Source organism: Neoarius graeffei, chromosome 25 (genome assembly GCF_027579695.1).
Source record: "Neoarius graeffei isolate fNeoGra1 chromosome 25, fNeoGra1.pri, whole genome shotgun sequence".
NCBI classification, from domain to species: Eukaryota; Metazoa; Chordata; class Actinopteri; order Siluriformes; family Ariidae; genus Neoarius; species Neoarius graeffei.
In genome coordinates, this window is record NC_083593.1 from 47,136,533 (window position 1) to 47,153,892 (window position 17,360).

At 43.9% G+C, this 17,360-nt stretch overlaps 2 protein-coding genes across 4 annotated transcripts in view; one reads left to right on the forward strand and one right to left on the reverse strand.

The window, feature by feature from the left end:
* Positions 1 to 3,110, forward strand: part of aak1b (AP2 associated kinase 1b) — an 82,997-nt gene extending 79,887 nt beyond the window's left edge. For both annotated transcript variants that reach the window (XM_060908327.1, XM_060908328.1), the window contains exon 21: positions 731 to 3,110. In XM_060908327.1, the coding sequence (XP_060764310.1) occupies positions 731 to 1,251 (521 nt within the window). In that variant the 3' untranslated portion in view covers positions 1,252 to 3,110. The remainder of the gene's footprint in view (positions 1 to 730) is intronic.
* A 1,087-nt stretch (positions 3,111 to 4,197) lies between these two features.
* antxr1b (ANTXR cell adhesion molecule 1b) overlaps positions 4,198 to 17,360 on the reverse strand; it is a 76,441-nt gene continuing 63,278 nt past the window's right edge. For both annotated transcript variants that reach the window (XM_060908330.1, XM_060908329.1), the window contains 2 exons: positions 12,941 to 13,021; positions 4,198 to 5,989 (listed from right to left, as the gene is read on the reverse strand). In XM_060908330.1, coding sequence (XP_060764313.1) covers positions 5,543 to 5,989; positions 12,941 to 13,021 — 528 coding nt within the window. In that variant the 3' untranslated portion in view covers positions 4,198 to 5,542. The remainder of the gene's footprint in view (positions 5,990 to 12,940; positions 13,022 to 17,360) is intronic.

Consider the following 17,360-nt stretch of genomic DNA (forward strand, 5'->3'; position numbering starts at 1 on the left):
CATATAGCGTGGATTTTACGACATTTTCGTAACACTTTTCTCAGCGACTACAAATCATAACTGCTTGATATTTGATACCGACCTTCAGCTTGGGGTTCTGTACCGTATTTACCATTTTCAGGTCTGTCCCACATCAACTTCCTGTTTACCGACATAATTTACGAAACACACACAGCGTGGATTTGGACGCTATTTCAAGAAGCAAAATGCTCTTTCAAAATGACAGTTTACCAGGATGCTGTTTGAAATCTCTGGAGAGAGACTCTGCTCTTTACTTACTTGTTTCAGGGTTCATTATTTGTTGAAGTCAACATTCATAATAAGTGTCCTATTCCTTCGATTGCTCGCATTCTGATATAAGCGAGAGCGTGGGGGGGGATACGTAAGCGAGCAGTAGCTCACAATTGACCTTGTCCCCCATCATCTGTCTTTTTTCACGCACATCTCTCACTCTCAGAATAGTTACCCTTCTATTTTCTGTCCAGCTTCAGTCAGTGTGTGATGCATATCTGCTAGTTCAGGACTCCATTCATCCACCTGAAGTTACGTAATGCACTTTCTGTATGGGCTGTGCATTTTATTCTGTATTTTATTTTGACCTGTAAATGCAGGGCAATATGTTTTCATATGTTCAAAATAAATAAACCAGAATAAGCACGTTACACAAATGAATATTACACTTGACTAATCAACTCATTTATTGCCTGATCTTTTCTTGTGCTGTGTCCAGGTGAGCCAGTCAGCATGAACGGTTATGTACCTGGAGCTCAGGAACAAGAAGAGGAGAAGGAGGAAGCTTTCATTAGCGTCTCCTCCATGGACGTTTTCTCCCTCGCTCCTTTCCCTTCGAAGCAGCAAGACGTTTTCCTCCAGGCTCCGTTTGGGCCTCGGAGAAATGTTTCAGTGCTGCAGCAGCCAATCGCAGCGCATCGGGTCGGCCTGTATCCAATCACGGGGCACCATGCTGTCTCCTCCGTCAGGCAGCAACCAGTCAAAGTGCCTCATGATGCGTCAAATGTCAGACAGCAGCCAATCGCAGCACATCAAGTCTTGTCGAGTGTCAAACAACAACCAGTGACGGGGCACCGCGTCTTGTCCAGTGTTGGACAGCAGCCGATCACAGCGCACCGTGTTGTGTCCAGCGTGGGACAGCAGGCTGCGGTTGGCTCCGTCTCTGTTGGGCCACTTTATTCCTGGACTTTAGACGTCAGAACATCAGTTCGGCCCAGGTGTCATCAGGAGAAACCTTAACGTCCTACACACACACATGCACACAGTGTGTTTCTATCCAGATTCTTGGCAAATTTCCAAAGCCAAGTGAGTTCGCAGTACGCCACATGTTCAAACAGACGCATTGTAAAGTCATATCAACAAGTCCGATTTTAGAGTTTCTAAAAAAGCTCTCTGACATCAGTAGTGACATCATCTTCAGCACTGGACTGGGAGCTCCATGCACACGTTTTGTTTAAAATTTCATCAGAAATGTCATGTTTGGTGTAAATTGATGTTAAAGGGAACGATGTGGGAGTGATTTATTACCAGGTTCACGTTTCCGGCACAGCGTTATCCCAGTGATGTTCCGGTATAGGACTGTAGGAAGCCTCGATTACCTGCTTCCTCTCTGCAGCACTTTATTTCCTCTGTACTTCTCATATAAGCCTCCAGATCTAAAGGTATGCAAGTATTAATGCATTTTTAGACCTCAAGTATATTCTATTTTCTATCTGTTGACGTTGCTAAATTATTGCTATCAATATAACCACAGCAGTATTTAGATATATACAGTACTCAACACACAAACGAATGAGAATGTGAAGGAAGCAGATCAACCTTTTTAAATTTCAAATTAGAATGTGAAGTGTAAAACCGCATTGTATTTTTATTCACATCTTTATTCACATGCTGTCTGTGATCATACTTGAATGCGAGAAAACAGGAATCTTCATTTATGATTGCAAATCCAGCTCCCTGGAGCCAATCCCTGGCCCCGCCCCTCAGCCCCCGAGAGAAATTCCCCTGGATCCATTTCCTTGGCCCCACCCCTCAGCTCCCTGGAGCCATTCCCATGGACCCATTTCCTTGGCTCCACCCCTCGTCTGCCTGGAGCCATTCCCGCGGCCTCAGCTCTCTGGAGCCAATCCCCTGGCCCCGCCCATCAGCCCCTGAGAGAAATTCCCCTGGATCCATTTCCTTGGCCCCACCCCTCAGCTCTCTGAAGCCATTCCCCCGGCCCCACCCCTCAGCTCTCTGGAGCCATTCCCATGGACCCATTTTCTTGGCTCCGCCCCTCATCTCCCTGGAGCATTCCCCCAGCCTCACTCCTCAGCTCCCTAGAGCCATTCCCATGGGCCCATTTCCTTGGCTCCACCCCTCATCTCCCTGGAGCCATTCCCCCGGCCCCACCCTCAGCTCCCTGGAGCCATTCCCATGGATCAATTTCCCTGGCCCCACCCCTCAGCTCCCTGGAGCCATTCCCATGGACCTATTTCCTTGGCTCCACCCCTCATCTCCCTGGAGCCATTCCCCTGGCCCCACCCTCAGCTCCCTGGAGCCATTCCCATGGATCAATTTCCCTGGCCCTACCCCTCAGCTCTCTGGAGCCATTCCCTTAGCCCCACCCCTCAGCTCCCTAGAGCCATTCCCATGGGCCCATTTCCTTGGCTCCACTCCTCATCTCCCTGGAGCCATTCCCCTGGCCCCACCCTCAGCTCCCTGGAGCCATTTCCATGGATCAATTTCCCTGGCCCTACCCCTCAGCTCTCTGGAGCCATTCCCTTAGCCCCACCCCTCAGCTCCCTGGAGCCATTCCCATGGACCTATTTCCTTGGCTCCACCCCTCATCTCCCTGGAGGCATTCCCCTGGCCCCACCCCTCAGCTCTCTGGAGCCATTCCCATGGACCCATTTTCTTGGCTCCACCCCTCATCTCCCTGGAGCCATTCCCTCGGCCTCACCCCTCAGCTCTCTGGACCCATTCCCCTGGCCCCACCCCTCAGCTCTCTGGAGCCATTCCCATGGACCCATTTTCTTGGCTCCACCCCTCATCCCCCTGGAGCCATTCCCTCGGCCTCACCCCTCAGCTCTCTGGACCCATTCCCCTGGCCCCACCCCTCAGCTCTCTGGAGCCATTCCCATGGACCCATTTTCTTGGCTCCACCCCTCATCTCCCTGGAGCCATTCCCTCAGCCTCACCCCTCAGCTCTCTGGACCCATTCCCCTGGCCCCACCCCTTAGCTCCCTGGAGCCATTCCTCTGGCCCTGCCCATCAGCTGTCTGGAGCCGTTTATTCTGCAAAGCTGTACGATTTGTTGCTGTAATATAAGGATTATACTCTCAATGAAGTGGTTACAGATTTACGATTCGTAAGGTTACGTTTCACTGTTGCATTTATATACGTATATATAAACAGGCTGATAAAAAAAATGAAATCTCAAGTGTAATTACATTTGCATTCGGTACTTTAGTATTGATGTCTGATTAATATGCGCTTTGTAAAAAAACATTCTTGAAATGAAAATGGAAACACTAAAATTAAAAATGTATTCTCCAAACTACTAAACTACATGGATGCAGTAATATCACTGACTTTATTATGCCTCAGCTGTGATTAAGGAGGTGGTTGTTGTTGTTATTATATTTTTGTTTGCTATAGATCCTGGTATATTTTTTTACCTTCAGATTTATCAGTTGGTCAGATGAAGAGCTCAGTAAATGCACACTTAAACTTCATATTTATAAATATGATCACTGCTGTACTGTTAAAGGATGGAGAGGAATTTCAGACCTCTTCTGTGAGTGAAAGTGTATGAAGAGGTAGTTTTGGCTTCAGTTCTGCTTCTCCAGCAGTGTTTATTGGCCGTGTCAGCGTCTGCTGGCTTTCAGAAATTTTCCATTTCTACTCTCACGTCACTTACGGTTTAAGTGTCTCAGAGTGAAAGCTGCTGTGTCAGCCCAGGCTCGAGAGGAGGTCACTTCGTCTCGTCTTTCTTTTTACATGTAATGGAATAAACGCAGCGAGTGGCGGTTAATAAACGCCATACAGAAGGGACAGAAATTGATAATCACAGATTTGTATGTCCAGGTGTGTGTGTGTGTGTGTGTGTGTGTGTATTCACTTCTGTTAACCTTGTCTATCTCTCTATGCATAAATGTAAAAAAGGATAAACGTACAGGCTGGCTTATTTAAAAAACCTTTATTAAGAAATTGTACTTGCTGTGTGCAGTTACATGGTGAACTGTGTGATCAGGTTAAGTTAGAATGTACAAAACATGCTCTGTGTTACATTAATGCCCAAAAAATATCTTCACGTAGAAAGAGTTACGATTGTATCTTCACAAGCAAGATAAAGTTTACATCCAGGAAATACAAAAAGAAAGTTCTCAAAATAAAATAAAGAAATTACTGAGACAAACTGAAATAGCCCTTTTTGACCGTATGCTCGCTATCGCTCCAATTTCTCACCTGACCACTCAAATATCAGAAATGATTCAGTAATGATTATATTACGTTTATCAATAACTACAAGCAAAATTTGCCAACGTTTCTTGCGTTTCTGTCCAAAAGACGATATTGATGTGTGCGTGAGTGTGTATATACATTTAAAGTCTCCATTTTATACAGAATTAATACCCAACACCTCGTTTCATCTTTACATCGTTCTCTCTCTCTCTCTCTCTCTCTCTCTCTCTCTCTCTCTCATCTTTATTACTTTAAAACAAAGATTTGTGCAAACGTTTACTGATTTGAAAATAGAAAGCTGAGTCTGTGATTTCACAAGTGCACAAGGATATAGAGGATTGCTGGTGCTCTTCATGTGAGCATGCAGGGATGAAGGAGAAGGAAAGGGAAGCAAAACTGGAGGAATGATTGAATGGAAGAAAGTAAGGGGGGAAAAATAGAGAAAAAAGACAAGATTAAAGGGAAAGGTGGTAATAATAATAATGCAGGGAGGAAGAATGGAGAGAAACATGGCTGAGCTGGAAGAATGGAGGAAAAAAGTGTGAATGATGGAAAATAACACAAAAGAAAAGGGATGGAAGAGTGGAGAGGAAAATGCAAGAAAGACAGGACTGTAATGCGTGCGCATGAGTTTAAGCGAAGCTGCTGTAACACCATGACTTCATTATCTGGCAGTAAGAATCCAAATTTCCCAACATTCCATCAATGTGCTTAATTAGGAATATTCCACATTTCCTTTTTCCAGTCCACTCTCCATTCCACACTTCAAGACATTATGATCATACAGAAGGGGATCAGATCAAGACTGGAAGCGAGTGAAACACCTCATGATGCTTCTCATGAAAATCTTCCCGTTTACACTCTGCTTCATTCCTGTTTAATTACCAGATCAAGTTATAGGCCTGTCATCGTCGGGAGCACGGCATACCCGGAATGCATTGCTGTGGTTTCCTTTTTAAAATGGTGGATGAAGTTGTTTCTAAGCTCCACTCATGTGATGACGTCAGGCTGTTCATGTGGACCCTTTTGAAACAGGAAAGAAGCGCAGGTTGCAATTTCCATCTCGGCTCAGTAGCCCCTCCCTTTACATAGAGGGCCGTGGTGGTGGGCGGGATGGAGGAGGAGCTCGAGCAGCCGAGTAAGGAGGCGGAGCCAGAGAAGAAGTCGAAGTCTGAAAACTTGGAGGAGGAGAAGGGGGTGGGGCCTGTAGGGAGGGTGGGGATCTAGTCGGAGGAGGAGAGTATGGAGGCGGAGTGGTGGCAGAAGGGGGTGGAGTGGAGGGGAGAGGAGGAAGAGAGGAGGTCGGGGAGTAAGAAGGGTAAGAGGTGTCGGAAAAGTGGTCGGGGTATGAAGAGTGGGCGGAGTAAATGCAGTTTGGGGTGGGAGGCAGTTTGCATTTTGGGGCAGGTGGGGTGGAATTGAGGGGCAAACTGTAGATGTGCCCTGTATCGGCTTTGTTCTTGTTGGTATTATTGTGAGGATAACGAGGAGGAGGGTACGATTTCACCCTGGTGAAGTTCATACAGCAACCCTGAGAGGAAAAAAATAAGAAACTTAGAGCTCATCTTTATTTTAAATTCGCGTGTATTACTTAACAAAATTCAAATCCTGAAAAGATGAAAAATGAGTAATCTGCAATTTAATATGCAGTAATCGCCAGACTACTGGATGAAAAGTCATCTTGTAAAATAAATATTTTGAGATTGGCCTCTGTTTGGGTTGTTTAATTACAGAAAGTCTTATACTGTATAAAAATGATTTATAAAATATAATTATTTACAAGAAGAGGTCACACTTGTGCATTTCATCATATCAGCCTGAGTGTTTTTTTTTTTTTGGCTCAGCCTTTGGCTGAAGAGGCACCTGTCTGCATGCGCATGTTTAAGAATGTAATCGGCGTGCCAGCCTTAGGTAGCGATCCCACAGTCGCGGTGTGGCGCCACTGCCATACATGTCAACCTATACAGAATGTCCGTATTTTATACGGATTTGATTCAATAAACGTAGTATACGGGTGTACAAGTAAAGTTATACGGATTCTTTAAAAAAAACTTCAATATTTATTTAGAGCTATAATCAATTCCCACGGTGATAAAAGAGCGCATAACATTTACAAACATACTGTACACCACAGACAGCCAGTAAAGAGTCTTATGAAATCGTGGGTTATCTTGTGGTAGCGAGACTTCGTTCCACTTTTGATCATGCGCACACCGCATTGCGAGAATCCCGCCAACCGGGAAGTAACATTTTGTTTGAAAAGCGTATTTCCACCTGAGCGACTTTCACTAGCGACTGAAAAGATTCTGAATGGGCACTCCGGCAAGATCAACACAGACACTTGCTGTGACATGCAGCCTCGTGAGGTATTGGTGCAGACTGCTAAAAAAGCTGTCATGGAGTACAATTCAGAACATTAGAGTGACACTTTTGCCGCTTTTCCACTACCAACGCGGCTGAGCCGTGCGGTGCTGAGTTGGGCTGAGTCGAGCTGAGTGGGGCTGTTGGGGTTGCATTTAGACTACAACCGCGCTGAACCGTGCTGGCTGGAAGTGGGTGGACACATTGGGTAGAGTTAGCGAAAGTGGGTGGACGTCACGTGATGTCGTTAGGCGGCGCAAACAGTGACATCAGTGACCTTTTAAGCGGTAGTCTCACGACCCGGATAGTAAACAATAAACATGGAGGACATGGAGTCGTTAGTGTTGCTGGTCTTGGTGCTGTGGCTTGTTGTCACCGACAACGCCAGCAGATACTGGCAAGAGCGTATAGATGAGGCGAGGCGCATAAGGCTTCAGAAATTCTCGTAATTCGTAATTCTTCTTCTTCCGGGTTTACGGTGTTTACAGATGGTGGTTCCCAGCGTGCTCGCGGGGCGTGTGTGGGCATGTGAGGACACTCCTCCTCACCAATCAGTGCACAGGGGAGTGTCTGCTCACGCCCCTAGCCCCACTCGGCTCGGTTTGGCTCGCTTCAGCCCCACTCCAAAACCGTGCGAGTTTTGGGTGCTGAGTCGGGCTGAAGCGAGCTGAGTCGTGCTGCTCTGAGGTAGTCGAAACGCGAGCCGTGTCGGGCTGAAGTGAGCTGAAAAAGGGTAGTGGAAAAGGGCCATATGTGTTTTTGTCAAACATTGGAGCTTTGTATTCATTCTGAAGGTTTATTGTTATTAATATTGAATAAAAAGTAACTTGGATATGTCATTGTTAATTATCATTCAAATTTTAGGTAAATTATTTTAATTTGCATCTTATACGGATTTTATAAGGGAAATACGGATTTTGGAGGTTGGTTATACAGGTTTGATTGACCAAAGGTTGACATGTATGCACTGCGTACTGACTATGTAAGTGCCACATTACATAATCTCAGTTTGCAGTGTAATCCTGCATGGCCTAGACTGCTGTCTAGGAAAGGAATAGATTTTGCAATGTCGGTTCGAATCCTGGTGTTGACGTATTTCTGACTGGGCTATTTTTTCTGTTACCAGAGTTTCTATCTCCCAGTCAGAAAAAGGCTGAGCTCAGACCTTCACAGATCTCTAGGTTTTTTTTTTAAGGACACTATATTATGATCAGTTCAAGAAATGATTTCCAGCAATGGGTCCATTGATAAAGAACTTTAATGTCAGGATCGGTTTAGCATCGAGTGCTTTCAACACACTCAATAACATCTGGAAGAACAGAGGGATATCGCTTGTTACCAAGATCAAAATATGAGTGTGGAGTTATTACAACACGTCTCTATGGCTGCGTCCCCTGGACATGTAAACAACAGCTGTTACAGCAACTGGATGCCTTCCATCACAACTGTCTGTGCAGAACCCTAAAGGTACGGTTCCAGGATCACATTTCGAACCTTGAGAATAAGGTGGTGTTTACATTAGACCGTATCAGCGGATCATCAGATTAACGTTTTTAAAACGATTCGCGTGCACACAGCAACGCCAATACACGATTCGCGTGCACACAGCAACGCCAATACACGGATACGCTAATCACATGACTAAGACGGCACGTAAGTTGAAATGTGTCAGTGCGGCTCAGCGCTTCCTCCTCAGCGGCTGCGCTCCAAATCACTCCGCCCTGAACAGCGAGTGCCCTCTGGAGGGTGCGCACTCCGGCCCTGCGCAGCTCACAGAGCGCGCGAGTGAAGCGCACGAGCAGTGATTCGGGACTGAGCCGCTGTGTGTGTGATCTCAGTGCATATCGGGCATGCGCAAGTCACTCACCACTTGCAAGTGGAAGGATGGCAAGCCTAAAGACAATCATAACTACACAATGGGCAGTATTTGCATCTTACCGTGAACAACATTAAGAATGGCAAAGCATTATATTCATACTTTTATACTCTTTAAAAACAAAAAGGTGATAGAAGGCGGAAACAATAGCAGGAAGTGAAGTCCGCGCCGTTTTTCAGCAGTCGCGTCACATGACCAACGTGGCATGAACAACGCCAGCGAATCAGGAAGGTGGATGTCACAGTGACGTCGTCCAATGACGACGTCAGCTAGAGCTCAGCACTGCGTTTCCTCGTATCTCAATGTTTACACAGCACCGGATCAGATACGAACTGGGTTGAATACGTGGGCTCTGGCGGATTCAAGTTGTTCCGCCTGTGGAGTCGTTTCCCGGCGTTTTAATGTGAACGGACAGTGCATCCGCGACGAAAACGAGATGGATACGGTCTAATGTAAACACCACCTAAGAAGGAAAACTGGTTGCTGTAGCCTGGGAATTAGCATAAGCTATAGATGACTGATCAAAATGTGCTACGTCATGAGCATCCGCCATGATGGTGGATATACAAAGCGACTAGGACGGCAGCCGCTGAAAGCGTGTCTGTAAACAATGCTGAATTTTCTCAGTATTACACGATTTGAACGCTCGAGCGAAGATTCGATACAAAGAGAAGATAGAGATGTGTGGTTTTGACCCATGTTATTTAAAAAAAGTCAGGCTTTTCTGAAGATAAGACACTTCTACCGACCGTCGAGTACCCAGATATCGTGTTCTATCTGGTTCGGCTGCCGAAGAATCATGTCCGACCTTGGACGAAACACATCCCGTTTTCTGACTGGGTGCTGGATTGTTTCTATCATATAATTTTGCTGGCGCTCCTAGACACGAAATTTTAACACGTTAAAATTATAACAACGACCGAGTGAACCACGACAAGAGAACGCTCATTTTATAGCAAAATTATAGCAGCACGAAATAAAATTCTTCCATGATACTATCGAGAAAGAGATTTTGAATCTCACCGGAGATAAAGTGATCACTGCAAACACGAGCTGTTTTGGTTTTACCTTCTGTTAGATCAGTCCTGCCGATGTTGTTCAGCCGTGCTCGTCTCCTCTCCGTACTAAGACTCCGTTTCCTCGCACTCTTTCCGAATCACGGACGGAATTCTAAAAAAACGGAACGTGCCACGGTCACGAGCCCTGTTGTGACCACGACCACATACAGGACAAAGATATGGGAGAGCTAAAAGAACGCTTAAAGCAGTGGAAAAACAAAAAGAGAGTTGTGCACGCGTGACTGTTTTGTATGGAATGCCGCTTGACCCCGCGTTTGTATATCCACCAACATGGCCGACATCCGGGTTTCTGTTTTGCTTTGACGCCACTTGCAAGTCAAGGATTGCGGTCTTTTTTTACTTTGGACATGTGGCACGAATGTCAGATGGCAGGCTCCCTAAATTCCTGCTAGATTGGGTTCCTGCCTAGCCTGGGAAATCCCATACTGCTTTGCACAATCGTTCCGATCTGAAAAGACAGCATGGAAACTATGGTCTAAAGGCTCGTCTGAGCTAGGGAGCCAATCAGAGAGTGGGGAGGGGTGGAAAGACGGTGACGCGTACTACTCGACAAACGGAAGCTTGTAGTTTATTTGGGACTGTTTACGGATCACATTTAATATGGCGGCGAGCGATACGAACCAAACTTTCAATCAAGCTTTAGACACTGTTCTGAATAGTTTAGAGCGAAAGTTTGTTTTAAAAAAAGAACAGCGTTTGGCGTTACAGTCTTTCTTCGTCTTCTTCGTCGCTCTAACTACGTCACCGGGTACAACTGCCATGATTGGCCATGGGCTACGTATACGCCAAATGATAGACATTCGCAACGTCCAATAAACGGCCGTTGACAATCGTAAACCACACCTCCCCTACGAGAAATTCAATAGGCGGATTCCAGACCATATTTCACTTGTGATATGGTCTGGTGTTAACCAGACTAGTTCCTGCCCATGGCTCTAGAGGTATTGGACGCCCAAGACTAAACATCCTGAAGACTCTGGGTAACGATCTTGAGCTGCATCTCGGAGAGGATTACGATATTGCCATGGGGAAGCTTTGCGCATTAGATCGAGCTAAATGGCACGGAATCCTATGTTCCGCCAAACAACGATTAAGAGATTATGAGCAGGCAGACCTGGCCAAGGTACAAGGTAATTGAAGAAAATTCAGGTTCTAAACTGGAACTAAGTGGAAGCTGCTAAAGAGCGTTTGAATTTTTATTAAAATGGACTTAAAATCAGTTTTACAAGGACCAGAACATCAATTTCAATAAAACGCATAAAAGATCACATCTCCGGTTCCATTTTGGATTTGAAACTCTGCTTGTTTTCTTCTCGAAACACACCAAAGAGATTTCAGCGCTGAAACCCACACCCCTTCATCTTCATCATGTCGTCTTAATGAAGCCTTTTTGCTTCGAGTTATTTTATCTTTCAGAAATGTTTAAAGTAAAAGGACACGCGTTTTGCTTCGGCCTGCAGACCTGCTGTCTCTCTGCGCTGGGCTCTAATGCTCTCACCAGATCTTCCCTTGAGAATTATTTACGTTCCTTTAGACAGGAGAGTCATTAGCAGTCTGCTCCAGTCCTTGGCACTTTAATTCCCAACATCTGCAAATCTTTTTCGATTCTGTTTCTCCTCCAAACCCTTCTCATGCAGAATCAGGAAGACAGTCAGTTAATTCACTCTTAAATAACTTGATTACGCCTGACTCTGCTCTCTGCTTGGTTTTCCTCAGCTGCAATACTTTTATAGAAGAGACAGATGAGAGGCACAGCAGGGAGTGGATGTCGAAGGAATAAAATTTCGACTATTAAGGCATCTAGCACTCAGTGCGTATATTAGTATGACAGTTTGCCATTTATCTTTATAACCCAGAACTTTTAACTGCTAGAACTTTGTCTGTTTTTGTCAATTAACTTTGTAGGTTGAACCTCATTTATGACCGGATGACAAATCCGGCCTGCGGGAGTACGAGCTGCTAATAACACACATTTCTGGAAATATACTGTATGGTTTGAGAAAAATAGTGCTCTGAGAACATATGTTTGATTCCTAGAAATTTTCACTGAGGAAGCCTGGAATCCTAAAAACAACACCTTCGCCAAAACCCCAAGAATCCGGAGGTATCTTTTTAAGTTCTTGCAAAAACCTGGATCACATCTGGAGATTGTTTTTGACACTGTCATGACTGGAGAGTACTCAACATGGATTTCATCACGCTGTATTATGGGTCATGGTTTGAAATATCCATGAAAAACCATCTCTGTTGTTGGCAAAATAGGAAGCATGAGAACATAGAACCATGAGACGCAACAAATAACCTTTGGACATACAGTAGGACCTACGTATGGTGGTCTCACAGCCTAGGATTCTTGGAAACACCTAGAGTGCATGGGATGCTGGGAACATAGTCAAGTCAAGTTTATTTGTGTAGCGCTTTTAACAATAAACATTGTCGCAAAGCAGCTTTACGGAATTTGAACGACTTAAAATACGAGCTAATTTTATCCCTAATCTATCCCCAGTGAGCAAGCCTGTGGCGACGGTGGCAAGGAAAAACTCCCTCAGATGACATGAGGAAGAAACCTCGAGAGGAACCAGACTCAAAAGGGAACCCATCCTCATTTGGGCAACAACAGACAACATGACTATAACATTAACAGTCCTGACATAAAGTCAGCTTCGTTAATGCTATAACCCTCCACCGACGGAAACCCGAGCGCAAAACCGTTTACGACAACTGTAGTCCCAAAGTCAGCAAGTCAACTGCAGTCCCCAGCCACAAAAGCACTACTGCAAGAGTCCAGAGCGTCCTCCAGGCGCGACCCCCAACTGTCCACATGGGGCCGCCCTCCACAGGAGCGATGCAATGAGACTCCAACCAGACACAGGGCACCAGGATGGCTCAGGCAGGTCCGAGGAGCAGAAGAGGTCAGCATCTCGATCCCAGGACCGACATGTAACTCAGAGGGACAGATTTATTTTGGGGGGGGAACCTCCGACTATTAAAAAATGTCCTCAGAACATCCAGGACTCATGAGGTTTGAGGTCCATAATGCCTTAGGAATATACAGTATGACCCTAAGAACATCGGTGTACACTTTTGTAGCATGACACTGCAGGATGTGTTCAGGAAATCAGTGTGATAAATGGCTCATGAATCAGATTTGGTGAAAGCTTCTGACCTTTTCTCCAGGTTTTGGCCTCATCACAGAAACACGATCGTATCCTTTCCTCAGCCACACACACAGAGCGTCCAGCTTTCCCTGAAACACACCGCAATGAGACACATTAATCTGACACATTCACTAGATTAACACAATACAAACATTAGCATTAGTGCACTGGGCGTGTCTCAAATCGCACACTATTTTCATGCCACGTGTAGAATCCTCAGACACCACAGGGCATTATGGGTATTCCGTTTATATCATGACAGGTTTTCAATGGGGTTCAGGTCAGGGGACTGAGATGGCCAAGGCAGAAGCTTGATTCTGTGCTCATTTTTGTATTGATTTGGACATGTGCTTTGGATCATCGTCCTGCTGGAAGATCCATTGACGACCCAGTTTTAGTTTCCTGGCAGAGGCAGCCAGATTTTGATTTAAAAATTGGAGGAAATTGCCTTTGGAGGAAAGACAGCCTCAAAACATCATAGAACTTCCACCATGTTTATTTTGCAGTTGGGATCGGGTTCTTTTCATTATAGCCATCCTTGTTTTTACACCAAACCCACCTTGAGTGTTTATTGCCAAAAAGCTCCATTATTAGCTCATCTGGCCGACAGGCGACGAGTTTATGCCATCGTGTGTTGTCCGTCCATCGTCGTCCACATTTCACGAAAATCGCTTCTTCTCTCTCAATTCTTCACTGATTTTTATTCTTTTTGGCAGGAAGGTAGGTCTGCCTGAAATGCGTATAGCTTCTACCCAAATTTGCATAATTGCAATTAATAATGAAGATATGGAGTAATTAAACCCTAACGAGCAGTTTCCACACAAATCGCTTCTTCTCCCTTGATTCTTCACTAATTTTGATTCTTTCTGGCATGAAGGTAGGGGTGCCTAGGGTGCATATAACTTCTAACCAAATTTGCATAATTACAGTTATTAATGAAGTTATGGACTAATGAAACCTTAATGAGCAGTTCAACAAAAATAGCTTCTTCTTGGTCAGTTCCTCACCGTTTTGGATTCTTTCTGGCAAATATTTGAGCTGGACTGGTTCAGAGTAGAACTACGCAAGGTGGCCCACTTTAGATCATTGCTTCTGGACTAGACGAGGCCAGAGTGAGCTACGCTGTCATTGACGGTCCTGTTGTTCCATCAGATCATAGAACACGGTTCCAGTCGAAGTTGTAGTAGTGTTTCAGAAACTTCAGGTACTTATGTTTGTGGTTAACTGACAGAAAAGGCTTTTTCCTGGCACCTTCCAAATAATCTGTTGGTATGTAGGTGGCGTCTGATGGAGGTTTTGGAGACTTGGAAACCAAGATTTTACTTTTTCTTGTAAATCACCAACAGTGATCTTTGGGGATTCTTTTTTTTTTTTTTTTTGCCTCTCTTGCCCTCCTCTAACTGTAAGTGAGGGCAAAATAAACCTGGGTCCTCTTCCAGGCAAGTCTGTAGCAGTTCCAGTTGGGGTCCACTTTTTTATTGCCCTAACAGTAGAAATGAACATTTTCAGGTGACTAGCTTTTTTTAATAATCATCCCCTGACTTATGAAGATTAACACACTTCTCCCTTATGTGGTTTGTGTGTTCTCTTCTCCTTCCCGTGTTGATAGACGACTAAGGGAATTTGGCCCAAATTCTGTGTCATCTCATATTTGTTCCCCAGGTAATCAGGAAGTCATGGGTTACAGCTTGGAAGTTCCTACACACTCAAATCAGCTCAAAAATGTACAATTTAAATGGAAAACATGCTTCAGCTGCATTGTGTTCACTATCATTTCCAGGGGTGTTTTTCTCTGAATAAGTTTTTCAATTAAATGTTGGATTTTTCTCATTTTTTCAGTGTGAGATGAAGCGACTTCACCAAAAGGTGGATTTTTTTTCCTAGCCCTTTTTACTAATCTTTGTAAGGGGGTACAATAATTCTGGAAGGCACTATGTGTATCTCAAACATCCATTTTTATTAGCCGCTGCTAATTAAATAAATTTGACTTTGTAACATCTTTGGACGGGATAGTTGGTGACATCATTATAAACATATCCACTAGAGAACTTTTTTCTTTTCTGCGCCGTGGTGAAGTTCAGCCAAAAGGATGATACAGGCAGAGAACTGTAGCATTCTCATGTGTGTGTGTGGGGATGGCGGGGGGAAATGTGCTCTTTGCACAGTCCCTCTGCAATGTTGAACACTTCCAGATTGCACACACTTTCATCTGTTCCCTGTCGATGATCCTCCAGAGGAAACGGGATATAAAGCAAAACAACACTAGATGTGCACTGACCAAAAAAAAAAAAATTCTATGCTGGAAGAAAGGGCTGAAAAAAAGTTAAAGTTTTAAAAAGATAAATATACGGTATACTGTATAAACACTCAAAAATGCATGCTTTAGCAATACAATCCCCCAAACAACTGATTCTGTTTAAAGAAAACAGTTCAGAGCATGAATAGGGGCAAGGTTCATGTCTGGGCCAGAAAACCAACAAAACAGAAGCTTTAAGAAAGTAGGCATATCTCTTCCAGGGCAATAATCTAAAGTTTCTCCAAAGATTATGGTAAGTCCAGGAAAACATTCTATCTTAACTCTATCTCTCTCTGTGTGTCTCTGTACCTGTCTCTAAAATCCTTCACGTGTGTAGTGAAAGAGGAGTGTGTGTCGTAAGGACTCGGTGCAGTTAAGCTCCGTTCAGTGTCTGTTTTTGATTAAGCTGGAATGAATGTGATCTCATACTTCATTGCAGCTGATGGAGGAATGACGAGACAACACAGTGTTCTGTTTCCTCACGAATGCCACATCATCGCTCTGTACATCATTGCACTGTCATGCTATACTAATCTCTTTTTTTCATACTGTTCATATACAGTACATTCCTCCTGTTTCTGTTTATGGCGTGTGTGTGAGATTATCACCGATTTTGCAGTCTGTTCTCTGTGATGCCGTCCCACAGGCATACTGTACATGCTCAGTAGGGTGACTTTGTAAGACCCTTAAGGGCAGGGGCAGCTTGGCAGGGCTGGGATTTGAACTCATGCCCTTCTGGACTGCAGTCCAATTTCTTAACCACTGAGCTACCACTTTTAAAAAGAAAATTATGTTAGTAACCTACATGACTGATTCGATTCTTTTAAATGTAATTCAGCCTTGTTGCAATGATTGAATTCTTTTAAACATCACTACATTTCCTTTTGATTCAATTTACTGATTTGATTTATTTGAGCATCCCTGAATTTGCTGTATTAGTGATTTGATTTATGGATTTAATTCTTTTCATATCCATGAATTTGCTGTATGAGTGATTCAATTTACTGATTTGATTCATTTGAACATCCCTGAGCTCACTGTATTACTGGCTCAGTTTGCAGATTTGATTCATTTGAGCATCCCTGAATTTGCTGTATTAGGGATTCAATTTATGGATTTAATTCTTTTCATATCCATGTATTTGCTGTATGAGTGATTCAGTTTACTGATTTGATTCATTTGAACATCCCTGAGCTCACTGTATTACTGGTTCAGTTTACTGATTTGATTCATTTGAACATCCCTGAGCTCACTGTATTAGTGGTTCAGTTTGCAGATTTGATTCATTTGAACATCCCTGAGCTCACTGTATTACTGGTTCAGTTTACTGATTTGATTCATTTGAACATCCCTGAGCTCACTGTATTAGTGGTTCAGTTTACTGATTTGATTCATTTGAACATCCCTGAGCTCACTGTATTAGTGATTCAGTTTACTGATTTGATTCATTTGAACATCCCTGAGCTCACTGTATTAGTGGTTCAGTTTGCAGATTTGATTCATTTGAGCATCCCTGAATTTGCTGTATTAGTGATTCAATTTATGGATTTAATTCTTTTCATATCCATGTATTTGCTGTATGAGCGATTCAGTTTACTGATTTGATTCATTTGAACATCCCTGAGCTCACTGTATTAGTGGTTCAGTTTACTGATTTGATTCATTTGAACATCCCTGAGCTCACTGTATTACTGGTTCAGTTTACTGATTTGATTCATTTGAACATCCCTGAGCTCACTGTATTACTGGCTCAGTTTGCAGATTTGATTCATTTGAGCATCCCTGAATTTGCTGTATTAGGGATTCAATTTATGGATTTAATTCTTTTCATATCCATGTATTTGCTGTATGAGTGATTCAGTTTACTGATTTGATTCATTTGAACATCCCTGAGCTCACTGTATTACTGGTTCAGTTTACTGATTTGATTCATTTGAACATCCCTGAGCTCACTGTATTAGTGGTTCAGTTTGCAGATTTGATTCATTTGAACATCCCTGAGCTCACTGTATTACTGGTTCAGTTTACTGATTTGATTCATTTGAACATCCCTGAGCTCACTGTATTACTGGCTCAGTTTACTGATTTGATTCATTTGAACATCCCTGAGCTCACTGTATTAGTGGTTCAGT